The 14,336-nt window shown below is 49.9% G+C and overlaps 1 protein-coding gene across 10 annotated transcripts in view; it reads right to left on the reverse strand.

Annotated features, from left to right (window-relative positions):
* Tnip1 (TNFAIP3 interacting protein 1) overlaps positions 1–14,336 on the reverse strand; it is a 54,387-nt gene that overhangs the window by 33,488 nt on the left and 6,563 nt on the right. For 8 of the 10 annotated variants that reach the window (XM_078051185.1, XM_078051198.1, XM_078051175.1 and 5 more), the window contains exons 2-6: positions 6,922–7,093; positions 5,535–5,666; positions 5,094–5,179; positions 3,568–3,651; positions 1,221–1,412 (exon numbers count right to left, since the gene is read on the reverse strand). In XM_078051185.1, coding sequence (XP_077907311.1) covers positions 1,221–1,412; positions 3,568–3,651; positions 5,094–5,179; positions 5,535–5,666; positions 6,922–7,057 — 630 coding nt within the window. In that variant the 5' untranslated portion in view covers positions 7,058–7,093. The remainder of the gene's footprint in view (positions 1–1,220; positions 1,413–3,567; positions 3,652–5,093; positions 5,180–5,534; positions 5,667–6,921; positions 7,094–14,336) is intronic. The other 2 variants (XM_078051192.1, XM_078051188.1) reach the window with 1 other exon arrangement.

Here is a 14,336-nt window from a genome sequence, read left to right on the forward strand (position 1 = left end):
GGACTTCCCCTTCTCCCATCAATTGGGCACTTGAATGTCTGTTGACAGGAGCAAGATCAGAGACTGGCACAGAGGGAGGTCTACAGGAGCAGAAGGGACTTTAAAACTGGTTCTGTCACCACAGTGAAAGGTGCTCATGTCCAGAGCAGGTCTAGGGGCCTCAGCTTCACTATCTTGGGAATGGTCACCATTTACAAATGGATCCTTCTCAGTCCAAACTCTCAAGGCTAAGATGACCATGATCATCCAATCCTAACAGTCACCACTTTTCTAGTATTTACATTGTACTAGGTACTTTCTGTACATTGCCTCATTTACTAGGGCAGTCCCAAGAGGGAAGTATTCCAAGCACATGTTACTGACAGGGACAGTGGCGGATGGAGAGGATGAGTGACTTGCCAAGCAATAAAAAAAACAAGGACTGGGCTAGGGCTGTGGCTCAGTGGTAGAGCACTTGCCTAGCATGTGTAAGGCACTGGGCTCAATTCTCAGCACTGCATATAAATAAATAGAATAAATGTCCGTTCATACACACATACACATACACACAAGGACCACATAAATCCCAGCCTAGCAAGGGAATCTGACCCTTCCCCAACACAGGGAGGCTTTATTTTTGGGTGGGTGGGGGAAGAGTATGTTGGAGATTGAACCCAGGGATGTTCTATCACTGAGCCAAATCCCCATTTTTATTTTTTATTTTGAGGCAGGATCTCATTAAGCTGCTTAGGGCCTTGTTAAGGTGTCAAAGATGTTTTTGAACTTGTGATTCTCCTGCCTTAGCCTCCAAGTCGCTGAGATGATAGGCATGCACCACCATGCCCGAATAGGGAGGCTTTTAAGAATTCAGTCAGCAAAGTAGGTTGGGATGGTGGTTAAGAACATGAACTTTGAGCTGACCTCTGGTCCCTCCCTTCCTCCACTAGCATGTGCAGAACAAAGGCAGGACCACACCCAGCCTGCCTGATTCCCAGCCCACAGGGTATCCCCAACCATGCAATTGCATTGCCCACCTCATATTTCCTCATTTCCTTCCTCTTCTTCATATCTTCCCATAACTCCCTTACTCCATTGTACCACCCGGAACAAAAAGAACCAAATCTGCTGAAACAGAGTTCCCCAAGGCACCTCAGGGTCCCAGGAAGGGCTGGAGGGTGGGGAAGCATTAGGGTAGGCAGTGCACCTGGCCATCCCAAGTGGCTCCCCCTCACCTGCCTTACCTGCAGGATGGAGGTGCGCTGCTCATTCTTGTGCACCTTGGAAGCCAGCCGGTTGAACTCCAGGGCCATTCGGCCCAGATGGGTGAAGAGCTGGCTGTGGTCGGGCTCCTCAGCACACACACTCAGGGTGGTCTCCAGCCGCTGCAGGTGCAGCATCAGGTTGCTGTCCTCATGGGGCAGGGGACCTAGCTCCTGGTGGAGGTGGGGTGGAATACTCTTCACTCAACCTGAATAGGCACTGTCAGCCCATTCTCCTACTGCTTCCCCATTCCTCATGACTCAGTTTCCCCCTGTGGCCCCAACTCAGCCCATGGAAATTCTCCAGTTACACAGGTTCCCTATCTGGGTCTGACTCACAGGGCAGGCCCCAGGACTCTCAGGTCACTGGTTGGCTCAATAGCATAGGGCCACCTTCCTCCCACACTCTAAGCCTTGTAGAATGCTCCGTCCTTCTTCACAGGCTTCTGATAAGGAGGAATTAATACACAGGAGTGGCAGTCCCAGAGAAGGGGTATCCCTCTATATACTGTTTCCTTAGCTCAGGGAGACCAGAGAGCCATGACTCATATGTGTCTTCTGGGGAATGTTCCACATAGTCATCTGCTTCTCAGAGGACTCAAGATTCAAAATAGGTGAGGACTCACAGCTTTAGACTTGTTTCAAAGAGTCTCAACCTAGTATAGTATATAAGAATGGAACAGACTGGGCCAGATAGTCTAACCCCACTCTCCTGCTGGCTCTAGAACACTCCTACCACACATTGCCTTAATCATGCCTCTTCCTCACCTTGCCCAAGGACACACAATGGTACCTTACCACTGACTGCATCGAGCAGGTCTCCGAGGCCCTAAGAGCAGGTCCCACCTACAGTGGCATCTGGCCAGCCTTCCCACCTTTGCCTGCCTGACACCTCACACCAGGCCCCTTGGTTTTCCAGGCTTCATCAGGTAGTGTCCTTTCTGACTCTACAAGTCTTGCTTACCTTTCTCCGAGCCTGCCCTCCAACCGGCTCTTTCAGCAGGCCTCCCCTAGACATTTATGGAACCACATGACATCAACGCTACAAGGACCTCAGGGTTTGAGTTGGAAAACTGAGGCACAGGGAGAAGGAACTTGTTCAAGGCCACCCAGTGAGCCAATGGTAGAGCCAAGAGTACAACTGAAGTTCCCTGGGAGCAACCCAGTGCTCTGCCTCGCAGACCTCCTGCTTCCTGGAACCCTGCGACAACTGTACTTTCAGCAATTGCTGATTCCATGTTAGCACGGTATTCTGATGAGAGACAATGCTGCCTCCTCAACTCTGCTGCCTGTTTCCACACAGGACCTGAGGTGGCCGATGCTGCTCTATTTGAAGCTCATGAAGGACTTAGAATCCCTTGGATTTCTCCAGTTAGCCCTCAAGCTTCCAGAGGGCAGAAGGTAGTCTTGTTTTGCATAGATGAGGTACAGTGCAGGGCCAAGGAGAAACTTCTTAAAGAGATATAGTTACTGGTCCAAGGTGAAACACTCTCTGCGATTCTGGGGGATCTCACCTCCTCAGCCAGCATCTTACAGTCCTCAGGGACAGGACAGGATAAGAGACATGAGGTCCCACAAAGCAAAGAGATCCTTTCTAACACTCAGAGCTGCCTGATGTGGTAATAAGTCTCTCATCACTGAAGGCATGCTGGATGGCTACCTGCTGGGGTCCTGAGTAGGAAATGACATATAAGAGCAGCAGGAGGGATCAGACTAACAGTGAAGGGTTTGATTATGTATTGCTGGCAATAATGATTAAAAAAAAAAAACAACTCCCAGTGGGAGGGGAGGGAGAAGAAGGTAGGAATTCAAGGCCTCTGAAGAATTTTTCAGACTTTTATAATAGTTTTCCAATAAGTCTGTGTGTGTACATACACTACACACGCATGGTCTGTGTGTCTAAGTTGAAAGGTTAGACTCCAACATGTACCCAGGAGGGGACACTGGGAGGAGCCAGAAGCCTACACAGAGGGTAAATCACCTGCCTTAAATGGTCCTGGGCCTTCCTGACCATTTCTTTCCCCACAGGCTAAGAGCCCACAGACCCAAGGGGCTGAGTCATAATGTGTGGCCCAGAGGCCAACAGGGCTGGCAGAGAGCCCAGGTTTTCACAACAGTCAGATGCCCATGTGTACTGTCAGGGAAGTCACTGGCTCAGGGATTTGCATATGAGAGCGAGAAGCACCCCCTGCTACGGCCCCTCTGTGTCCCCAAGTGACTCCAGAGTGCCCAAGGGATCTGAGTGGTAAGCATGCCTTTCACGCAGGGACAGGTGACTGAGACAGAGAAAACAGTAGACCATGCTCAGGGGGCCTGGCCGTCCACTCACCATTGGGTTTCTGATGTGGCCGCGGCTTTCTGGTGGAGAATTCTGTTCTTCGGTGTGGACGATTTCAAATTCAGAGGAGGTGCCCTGTTGAGAAGGGAATTAGAACTTGCCCAAGAGAAGACACCCCAGCTCTCTTCTGAGACAGGCTACTGAGAGTAACAAGCAGGTAGAACAAAGGACAAGATCTCATCTCACATCTAGCTCAAGCAGGTGGCCTACTGTGTACAGAGGGAGCCAGCCCAGTTGAACTCATGGATGGCTACACATTGCTCCTGGGAGATCACAGGGCAGGACTCCTGATAAACACCTTACCCTCTGTGATCTGAGGGCCATACTCCTCCAGGCCCAGTTTCCTCATCCATAAAATAGCGATGTTTGACTAGCTGACCTTGAACTGCTAGCATTTCAGGGTCACATTTTTTTAAGGTCTTATACTTCTGAAACGTGTCCATGAACTTCATTATTTCTCAAAAAAAACCATGAAGTAGGTCAGAGGGTTATATCCCCTTTGGACAAATGAAGAAACTGAGGTTATACAGTTTATTGTTAATACTAGCACAGGACTGGGCCCAAGACTGCAGATCCTGCTATGGCACCAGAGCTGTCTCCTAGGTCTGGGTCTGATTGGTCTTCCAGGTTATATAAACAGAGGTATTATTGCCTCCATCAAACAAGGTCCTGTGCTGCCCTTGCCAATCCAGTCTAGGAGATCTCAGAGCAGACTGATCTAAGAAAAGTGCCAAAGATGGTTCAACAAACACGGAGACTTTTTCAAATTCACCCAAATCCAAGGTGGCTAACCAATCCCATATATTTTCACATCTCTCAGCCATTTCAAATGGAATTCACTGGTTGTTCAACCAACTGACAGGTCCATGGTCCATGTGAACCTGCATGTGGCTCTAGGATTCTCATTAAACCTGGCCTACAAAGACTATTTCAGCCTTCCCCTTGTCCTGGGATAGGGCAGGACAGTGGGAGAAACTGCCCAGCTTCCATCTGAGTCTCACAGCCACCATGACCCCAGTCCTTCCCTGGAAAATCCCTTCTCCTCTACATTTTCCAGTTTGACCTAGAAAAAGGCCCTTCTCTCCCTACATTATCTTTAGAATGAAGGTGCTAAACTATATGATCCCTTGGGTGCGTTCTAGTCTTAGAGTATCAAGAAAACCTTCCCACGCCAACTCTGCAAGAGATTGTTTCTGAGCCCTCCCCAAAAGTGCGAGTTCCAGGTCACGTGTGCCTGTCTTCCGCGCTCTGTGCAGTCAGTGCACACTGAACTTTGAGCAACCTAGTAAATGAGAAACTTCTTGGACATACCAGGGTCTTTCTGATAGTTTTAACTATAACTTTCATTTCAAAATGGGGAAACTGACACTTCAAAAAGCTTGAGATTGACTTGCTCAACATCACCAAGCAAGTCAGAATGCAGCTCATGACTCAACCCTCTTTCTTTTTGTTCTGTTATCTGCCAGTGGTACGTTGAGGTCAGGTGACCTCCAGCCACAATTCCAAATGTAACTTACACTGGAAGGAGGTTTGGGGGCTGACGCTGATTTGTCACTGGGGCACGCAGGGGCAGCAGGAGGTGCCGGAGTATTTGTGTCCTCTCCTGGAAAAATCAAGACAGCAGGGCTGAAGAGATTGGGGAAGGGAGAACCCCAGATACCAGCTCCTCAAGGACAACGCTAGACAGAAGAGCGCTAAGACAGAGGTCTCCACTTGAGTCAGGGAAATGGGAGGAGCCCCATTGGGCCTGAGAGCCTGTAAGAACAATGAGCCCTGGAATGATGGGGACAGAGCCTGGGCAGAGAGATGCTTTAGGCAACAATAAATGGGAGGGTGGTCTGTGATCAAGGATAAATGGGGAGGATGTGGGTTTCAGAATGAAAAGGGGAGTTTACTATGAAAAGTCTAGGAAGTTTGGGGTCCAGGGAAAGGCAGAAGCACCCGGATTCCTCTCGTACCTGTGAGTTCAGTAAGGTGGTCAAAGGAGCTCAAGGAGGGACATGGTGGGTGCGGCTCGTTGTCCTTGACCAGCTCCTCTGCCTTCTGGCGAAGCCGGGATGCTTCCATCTGGGACTCTTCCAGAAGCTCCCCTGGAGAGAAACAGGGAGCAGGAGCAGAAAGGACTTACTCAGCTCTGGCAAATCTGCCTCTTCAGACTCCAGACCCTGGCTTTCCTCCCACTATTGCTTTGGGGGCCACGTGGGACAAACCCCATCCTGGACACCAACAGAACCAGGCGAGGGAGAGGAAGCAGGCTCAGGCTCAGGCTCAGGCTCAGGGAAGCAGGAGTACAAGGGAGCTGGGAAACTCCTGGCCCCTGGCACTGCACTCCTGCCCCGCTCCTCTGCACCTATAATCCCAAGGATTCAGGAGGCTGAGACAGGAGGACAGCAAGTTCAAGGACAGCCTCAGCAACTTCGTGAGACCTAGTCTCAAAATAAAAAATAAAGAAAAGGTCTGGGGATGTAGCTCAGTGGTAAAGTGCCCCTGGGTTCAATCCCAAGTATCTTAAAAAAAAAAAAAAAATGCAAGCCAGGGTCTCCCACCATGGTGCCCCATAGCAAGCCACAGCCTAAGCCCCAGGTCAGGGGCTGTCTGCAGGACCGAGACAATACCACCCAGCACTAGGACTCAGCTTCCTTCTCCTGCAGCTGGGGAAGGGGAAAAACCACCCCTCCTTTCCCACCCTGCCAAGCAAGAGAGAAAACATTTCAAAAATCAGAGAGCTGGGTCCCCCACCCGCAAACCCGGGATCAGAGAATATAGAGAAGGTGGCATCAAGGAGAAGGCAGAGTTTCGGGAGCATGGGGAAATGGCAAAGGCCTCGCAAGGAGTGGGAGAGATGGCTTGGGCCGGGTGCTGATGTGGGGACAATTCAGTCAGGTGGAGGTAGCAGTGTGATAGCCTGAGCAGAAGCCAGGAGGAGAGCAGTTCGTGGCTTCCAGCTACCAGTGGCCAGCAAGCTCTGCTCCCTCCTACCAGCTGGCACTGTGTGCTGGCTGCCCCGGGGCGGCCAGCTCTCCCCACCTCTCATGCCCAGGAAGACAGGCCTTCTGGCTCCAGGGCCACAGTCTGGGCCTTCCTGCTCCCTCTTCCCCATCTCATGCATCCCTCCTGGTCCCCGCTGGCACCCTGTGGAGTAGTGGGGAGCCGGGCTGGGAATTCTTCATGCATGCTATGTAAGTACATGAAGAGGCACCTGCGGGGCAGAAGCCAATGCTGGGCAGCAGGGACAGAGGGATGATGGGCAGAGGCACAGGCCAGCTGTATACTCTCCTACTGGGCAGGGGCTGCTGGCGTCACAGCCTGTGGGAAGGCAGCTCACGGGGAGGGAGCAGGCTTTACCTAACATCTTTATCCCTTGCATTTTTTCCTTCAGCCGGGAATTCTCCTCCACTAGGCGCTCAAAAGCTGCTGATGCCTCTCCTGGAGGCACGCTGCCCCCAGGGTCGTAGATCCGGTAGGGTCCTCTCCCTTCCATGAGGGTGGCTCAGCCCTTGCCGTGGTGCCCACCTGGCTGTAAGGACAACAGCAGTATATCAAGGGGCTGGCCAGGCATTTTTTCTGGGGAAGTTCTAGTCTGTGAATGCTCCAAAAAGCAGTTCTCCCTAACTCAGAGCAGAACATAGCACTTTGGGCTGGTCTGACCACAGTACAGCAGAACAATCACCTCCTTTGATTTAGACACTCTGCTTCTATTAATATAACCAAAGAACAGCATCAGTTTCTTAACCAGCCTCACTGAACTCACTACTGGTTCATTTGAAACGGTATAACCAACTATAGGGTGATATGTGGAATACAAGAAAGAACCTGAACTTGGAGTCAAAAAACATGGACTCATGTCCTGTCCGTGATGTCCAGGAGGACAGGGATCATACCCGTTTGCCCACTGCATCCTCAGTGCCCAGCACAAAGTTAGCTATGAAGTGAATGCCAAATAAACACTAACCAAATGAATAAATAACCTCATCATCAACACACTGTGGGAGGGTGAAGAGTCCCTCTCCCTCTCTGAGGAAGGGAAATGAAAGTCATAAACTAAATCAGTGATCTTTAAAGTAAAAAAGAAAAATCCTGACTAATATTTGATACACTGTCACCCTCTTTCTTTGGTCTGTCCCTTCCAATTCTAATGAACAGAAGAATTTTCCACCAAACCTCTGCCGATGTATACAGAAAGTTTTCTGAATTAATCTATTTAATTCCAACTGTTGTATTTCACTTGAGATCACTTTGAGGGCGATTTCAGCATCCTGGTTCTGTGACTTAGTAGAGTCTCCTTCCTTCCTTCACTGATGACAGACTGAGCTGCTCCTTGCTGAGTCTAGGTGCTGGGGGATTATCAATAAACCAGACAAGACTCTTCATGAGGCTACTTTCTAATGGTGGAGGCGGAGGGTGTTGGGTGATGAGCTGGGCTGAACTGGACCAGCCCCAGGGCACCAATGCCTCATCAACAGGAGCGCTCCTAAGGCTTCCACTGGGCACCTTGGAAAGACTCCGGGTCAAGAAACCACACTCCACGATCATCACCTTGAGGCAAAGACAGCCTCAATCAGGAGTCCTCACAGGCCCTGGGGAACCCACATAGTGCTGGCTGAAAGAAGGGAGTGGGCAGGGTCAGCAACGACGCCAACTGGCCAGACCTACAGTCAGCGCTTCAGATGCATCCTCCCCTCAGCTGCACAGCAATCCTAAGATGCTTCCAAGATCACCCTCATTTTAAAAGGGAAACAATCGGCCAGATGACAAGGCCAGCCGGTAAGCACCAGATGCAAAGCCAGCTCTCCCTGCTCTCTGCACAGCAGGACCAGAATTCCCTCACCTAGACAGGGAATTCAAGTCTCTTGGGAGTGGGGCACCAGGCTACCAAGTAACCTCTGGCCGTTTCCCTGACAGATGGAGTCACTGAGATCAAACGGGAGAGGAAGAAAACCAAGGTTGTGATGAGCAGGACCTTCCCCCAGTGGGTGGAAGACAAGAACTGCAAGGGGCACCCACGCCCTGCTGGGCCCCAAGAGGCAAAGGACAGCTGCCCACACACCAACTTAGGAGTCATTGCTCGCTGGCGGAGGCCTGTTTATAACTGGAAAGGTCAATGCTACATGGCAGCGCAATAAAGCACAGAAGTATCCTCCAAATTAAGAGTCAGTGTGGGTGAGGCACACAGCAAGGGGCTGGAAATGCTGCAGCCGTGAGGGTCCTTCTCTGCTCACTGTCTCCCTATGTGCCTGGCCACCAGCACGCAATATATTTAACTGCCTGCATTTGCCCATTTGTCTGGGAACTTCCCGAGGCAGGAGCAGGAAGTTTTTTTGGTATCTCTTAATTCCCACCTCCACAGGAAAGTGGTCATCACTGAGATGAAGAGTTCACAAATGGGGAAACTGAGGGCTGAAGGGGTCAGAGTGGAGCTACCTTTAGTGGCACACAGCAGCAGGTGTCCTGCTTTCTGTTGCCCCCCACCAATAGCTCACCATCAACACAACATGATGATCTGGGTCATTCTGACTCCATGACTGGCTTACTCAGTTTAGAAGCTCCGTGACAGTGGGGACTGAGTGACGTTCTGTGTCGGGACAATTTCAGAGAATGGTGTAGAGCAGGGTCTCAATACGCTCAAATTCAGAGCAGAAAGACCAAAAGGATCCTGCCCCACCTCCTGAGAGCGATATCTAAACACCCAGAGAGAGCCTTACCATGAGCCCTGACCAGAGGCCCTGTGGACTACCACACCCTTCAGGACCTCACAGAGGCCCGGATGACACCATGACAGGGCAGGATACAGGCTCAGCACCTGAGACCCCCTCCACATCTTCCAAATCATGCCACGCGAGGGAGCCAATGAAGAGGCTCAGGCCATGGGAGCAAAACGGGGTGGACAGGGCTTTCCTCCCTCCTCCAGCCTTGGTGTCAGGTACGAGCCTGGGAAAGAGATCGGGCTGCCAGGCAGGGGTAGGTTGTGTGTGAGAGACACTCAGGAGAAACAGTCTCCTGGGAGAAAATCCTCTGGGGATCAGAGCGGCCACTGAGGGAGGGCCTGAGCTGCTGGAGAAAAGACAAAGGGAGGGATGGGGAATTTCCAGGCCTCCTGACCTCAGAGCTAGCTGGCCAGCGGCAGTTCCAAGATGATGCTGGGCAGATAGAAACCCAGAGAGGGGAGTCATCTCAGGATGACGGAGGTGAGTGGGAATGTCCCAATCCATCCACCACCAGGAGGCACAGACTTCCTCAGAATCATTCAGTGCACAAGGGACTACAGCAGAGCAGGAGGCTGGCATGGCCAGCGTCACCCCCTTGGCCACATACCACAGAGAGCTTGGAAAAGGAACTCCAAGGGGCCTGTCCTGGTGACTTTTCTGCCACCCACTCTCAGCATATTGACTGTCGCTTTGTTTCCTTGTGTGCGAGAGGAGTCGTCTGGACTAGACAGAAACTGGGTGCGGTCTTAATGCTGGCTGCAGGATCGGAGGAGACCCAAGCCTTGGAAGCTGGCAGCAAGTCAAGGGAAGAGAAGGGACCAGCATGCTGGAGACAATGTGGCCTTTGAATCAGGAAGAGAGGGTCCAACCAAGGCAGGGGACAGGGAGAGGCAGAGTGAGGGGTTCAGGATGCCATATTGAATGACGCGCTCAGGTGCAAGGGCCCCGAGAGAGCCCTTCTCAGATGTTGCCCCGGGGGCCTCAACCCACTAGTCCTACTCTGTCTGCCCTGCATGTTGTGGGACACTGGACCAGTCACCCACCTTTTCTGAGCTTCAGTTGCCTCATCTGCAAAACAGAAATAATACAACCTACCTGGTATAAGATCAAAATAATTAAACTATGAGCATGGTTGGAGGAGAGTTTTCACTTTTTTCTTCCTGATGATTTATTTAACAAGGAACATTATTTGTTTTATAATAAAACTTCAAAAATAACAATAATGAATATATAGTATGCAGCTCAGTATTTAGCAAATAGGTGCTTAGCAGAAGGCCGGGGCACCCCCTCACCTGTGTCCAGCTGATCTAGCAGCCATGACTTCTTCCCAACCACTCCCTCTTTTAATGGAGCATCCCAGGATCTCTAGCCTCTCAGTAAGCTGGGTTGGGATTTCTACTTAACTTCTGGCAACCTGCAAATAACCTCTGACTGCTGGCCCCAGTCCAACAGACAGCAGGTCTAACACCTTAGCTAGTGAAGACATGGCTCCCAGAAACCCACGAACCACAGTGCTGTGCTCATGAAAGACTGGGAGTCATCTGAGTCTCACTTCCTGCGACTGTAAAGAGTAAGATCTTGCGATTTCATTCAAGGATGACAGGAAGCACACAGCCATGAAATCACACTGCAGACTAAAGCAAACTCTGTCCACATTCTCATCTTACAATGACCTCCAGTCCTCCCCATCAATTTTGAGGTTGGGAAAACTGTGGCCCCAGGCCCATCCATCACTGATCAGGTTAGACTTTTGGGACAGTGAAACGACTGTGTATGATACGCTAAAGGTGGACACGTCGTTATGCTTCTTTTTTTTAAATATTTATTTTTCAGTTTCTGGTGAACATAACTTCTTTATTTTATTTTATGTGGTGCTGAGGATCAAAGCCAGTGCTCCGCGCATGCCAGGCGAGTGCGTTACCGCTTGAGCCACATCCCCAGCCCATGTCATTATACTTCTGTTCAAACCCAGAGAATGTACAACACTAACAGTGAACCCAAGTGCAAATGACAGGGAACTGGATGATGATGATGTGTCCACACAGAAGTCTGCAACACTAATAAACACACCACTCTGCAGGGAGTGCTGATAATAGGGAGGCTGTGCATGTTGGAGGCAGGAAATCTATGTGCCTGCCTCTTAGTAATGCTGTGAAACTAAAACTGCTCCAAAAATATGAAGTCTTAAAAAACAAAACAAAACAGGTAACTGTCAGCTCTCCCACCAGAAGCGACCCAGCCCTGTTCTGGACAGTGTGCACTCAGGGAGCCCACTCCAGCACCCTCCCCAGTGGGGAGACTAGGGCTTCACACCAGAGTCTTGGCAATCAGGCAGTGATCAAGGGGCTGCCAGAATACAGTCCAATTAATATGGGAACTGGATCTAGTGAAGGTACACTAGGGCAAACACCTTCCCCTCCGGGCCTTCATTTCCTACAGGGAGGAGAATATGACAAGAGCAATAACACAACACAGTTGGGCTGCACAATCTAAGGTCCCTTCTAGTTCCAACAGTTCAGAATTCTCAACTCACCATCACCACTTTCTGTGACCCTCTTTCCTTAAGGCTATGATCCTCAGTCTCATCCCAAGGCCAAGGAGGATTTCCCAGACACCAATCCTCCAGCGAAAGTGTGCAGGGTGCTGCTGCCTGCCCAAGAGCAGTCCAAGACCCTGGGCTGATGGAGGTCCACAGCCCTTCACCAGGTCTACCCTCCTCCCTGACATGCACCAGGCCTCCAGGAAAGCCCAAAGACTCTGTGTCCCTCAGAAGCAGCACATATCTGTCCTGTGTCCTTCCTCTCCCCTCCCTTCGGCTAAGCCACTGCAGAGGGACCTCTGTTGCATCTAACCCAGGCCACAGCATTCCTGCAAACACCCAAGCAGCCTGGACCATCCACTGGCTAAAAACACTGCAAAAACAGCCTTGGGACAGCTAACTAAAGCTAAGGGGGAAGGTGACAGCTTGTTAGATACCACCATCATTATGCACACTGCCTCATTTTCTTCTTACCACCCAGAGAGGAAAGTTGTGTCCCTGCTTTTAACCCCTTTGTCTAGAGAACATCATCTCTATTTTTCAGATAAGGAAGTAGACTCAGAGAGGTTAAGTTATCTGCCTAAGGACACAAGGCTGGTTAGTGGTAGAACAATTAATCTAGCCTTGCTCTGTGACCCCTCAACACTGGGTCCCTTTCACTGTCCTGCTGCCAGGGAGGCGGGAGTTTGAAGTTCTGGGTGGGCTTCCTGATGCTCCAGAACAAGCCCAGCTTTCCTGTCCCTGCCTTTACGCTTTGCATACAGTGAGGCCCAGTCTGCTCAGGGTCACCTGAAATTTCCAGGCTGGGCATCTCAGGCTGGAAACAGGCTCAGGAGAAATTCAGTCCTATGCTCGTCGGGCCCACAGAGGAGCCACAGCACTCTGGCTGGCCATCTTTAGCCAGCCGGACCTCCACAACGAATTCCCCAGGCAACTTCTGGGCAGCCAACACAGGCCGCAGTCAGGGTGCCCCCAGTTAGGCTTCCACTGGCCTGTGTTCTACCCTCGGGCTCCCCTGAAATACAGAACAAAATGCTCCCCTTTTTACTCAGCTATGGAGAGGTTGAGAACCTCAAGTGTGTTCTTGTAGACCTGTTCCTTGCACTGTCCCCAAAGACACTAGCTTCCACAACACTCCCCAAACCCCACCCACAAGTCCACACCCCCCCATCTACAAACTCACCCTGGAATTCAACACAGCACTCCAGGTGGGGGCTGCCTGGCCAGACACAGACAGATTTTCATCTCCACCCTTTTAGGAATTATATTTCTACTGATACAGCCTTGGTGTACACTTGCTTTTTGAATAGATAGGTTGCCTCCAGTAAAAAGTGTCTGTTACAGTTTGGATGTAGAAGGTCTTCCAAAGGCCCATGTCTTAAAGGCTTGGTCTCCAAGGTAGCACTACCGGAAATGGTAGACCTACGGGGAGGTACTTAGGTAAATGGGGACATGCCATCAAAGGGGATTATGGGATCCCAGGCTATTCCTTTTCTTTGCTTCCGGGCTGACGAGGGGAACAGTTTTACTTTGCCACATGCTCCTGTGAAGATGTGCTACCTTGCCACAGGCCCAAAGCATAAGGCCAACCAATCACGGACTGGAATCTCCAAAACTGCAAATCAGAATAAACCTTTTCTCTTTATAATTTTCTCAGGCATTTCATTAGTTGACAGAAGGTTGACTAACACAGCGTCCTTTCTCCATGTTGTTAACAGCACGTGTGCATGGCCAACTGGCTAAGAACAAAGTACTGCTACAGAAAAGTGTGCTCGAGGAGGTTTCCCTAACCTAATGGGCCAGGACTTGACAACTGATTCAGTGATCCTTTATCAAGCCATCTAGAGATCTTTGCACACACAAAGGCAACTTTGAGCAAAGACGTGCACAGCCACAGGCTTTGTTACAGTAAAAAATGACCTGAATATCCATTGAGAAAGGACTAGTTAAATATACTGCAGTGCATTTACTCAATGGAATACTATATAGTCATCAAAACAATGAAGTAAACTGCTTTGCCATCACACACACACACACACACACACACACACACACACACAAATGCCCATAAAATAAAAAGCGAATTGCAGATTTACACATATAATAGGATACTATCTTTAAAAAAGCAACAACTCTATGTGTGTATCTAGGTGTAAAATCTTATATATGCACAGAAAAAGGAAAACTAGGAGCCAAACTGTGCTTATGAGACAGCTCCAGAGAAGGACCTGGCTTAGGAGCTTAAAGCTAAAACACTTTCTATTTTACCTACAATATTTTAGCTTGTAATAAGGAAAAACTAGTCTGGTTCTTATGCAGTTAAAAAGTTAATTTTTAAATTTATCATGGGGATAGGGAAGTGGAGGAGGAGGAGAGAGAGGACAACTTTCACTTCTTACCTTTTCCTTTGGGAACTGCTTGAGTTTGGTAGGATTTTCCCCCAGAGAGCATTATTACTCTGTAACTTTTTAAATGAAGATTTTAAAATAATATTTTAAAAAACAATTTAAGTGGCT

The sequence above is a fragment of the Ictidomys tridecemlineatus genome, chromosome 1 (genome assembly GCF_052094955.1).
Source record: "Ictidomys tridecemlineatus isolate mIctTri1 chromosome 1, mIctTri1.hap1, whole genome shotgun sequence".
Lineage (NCBI taxonomy): Eukaryota > Metazoa > Chordata > Mammalia > Rodentia > Sciuridae > Ictidomys > Ictidomys tridecemlineatus.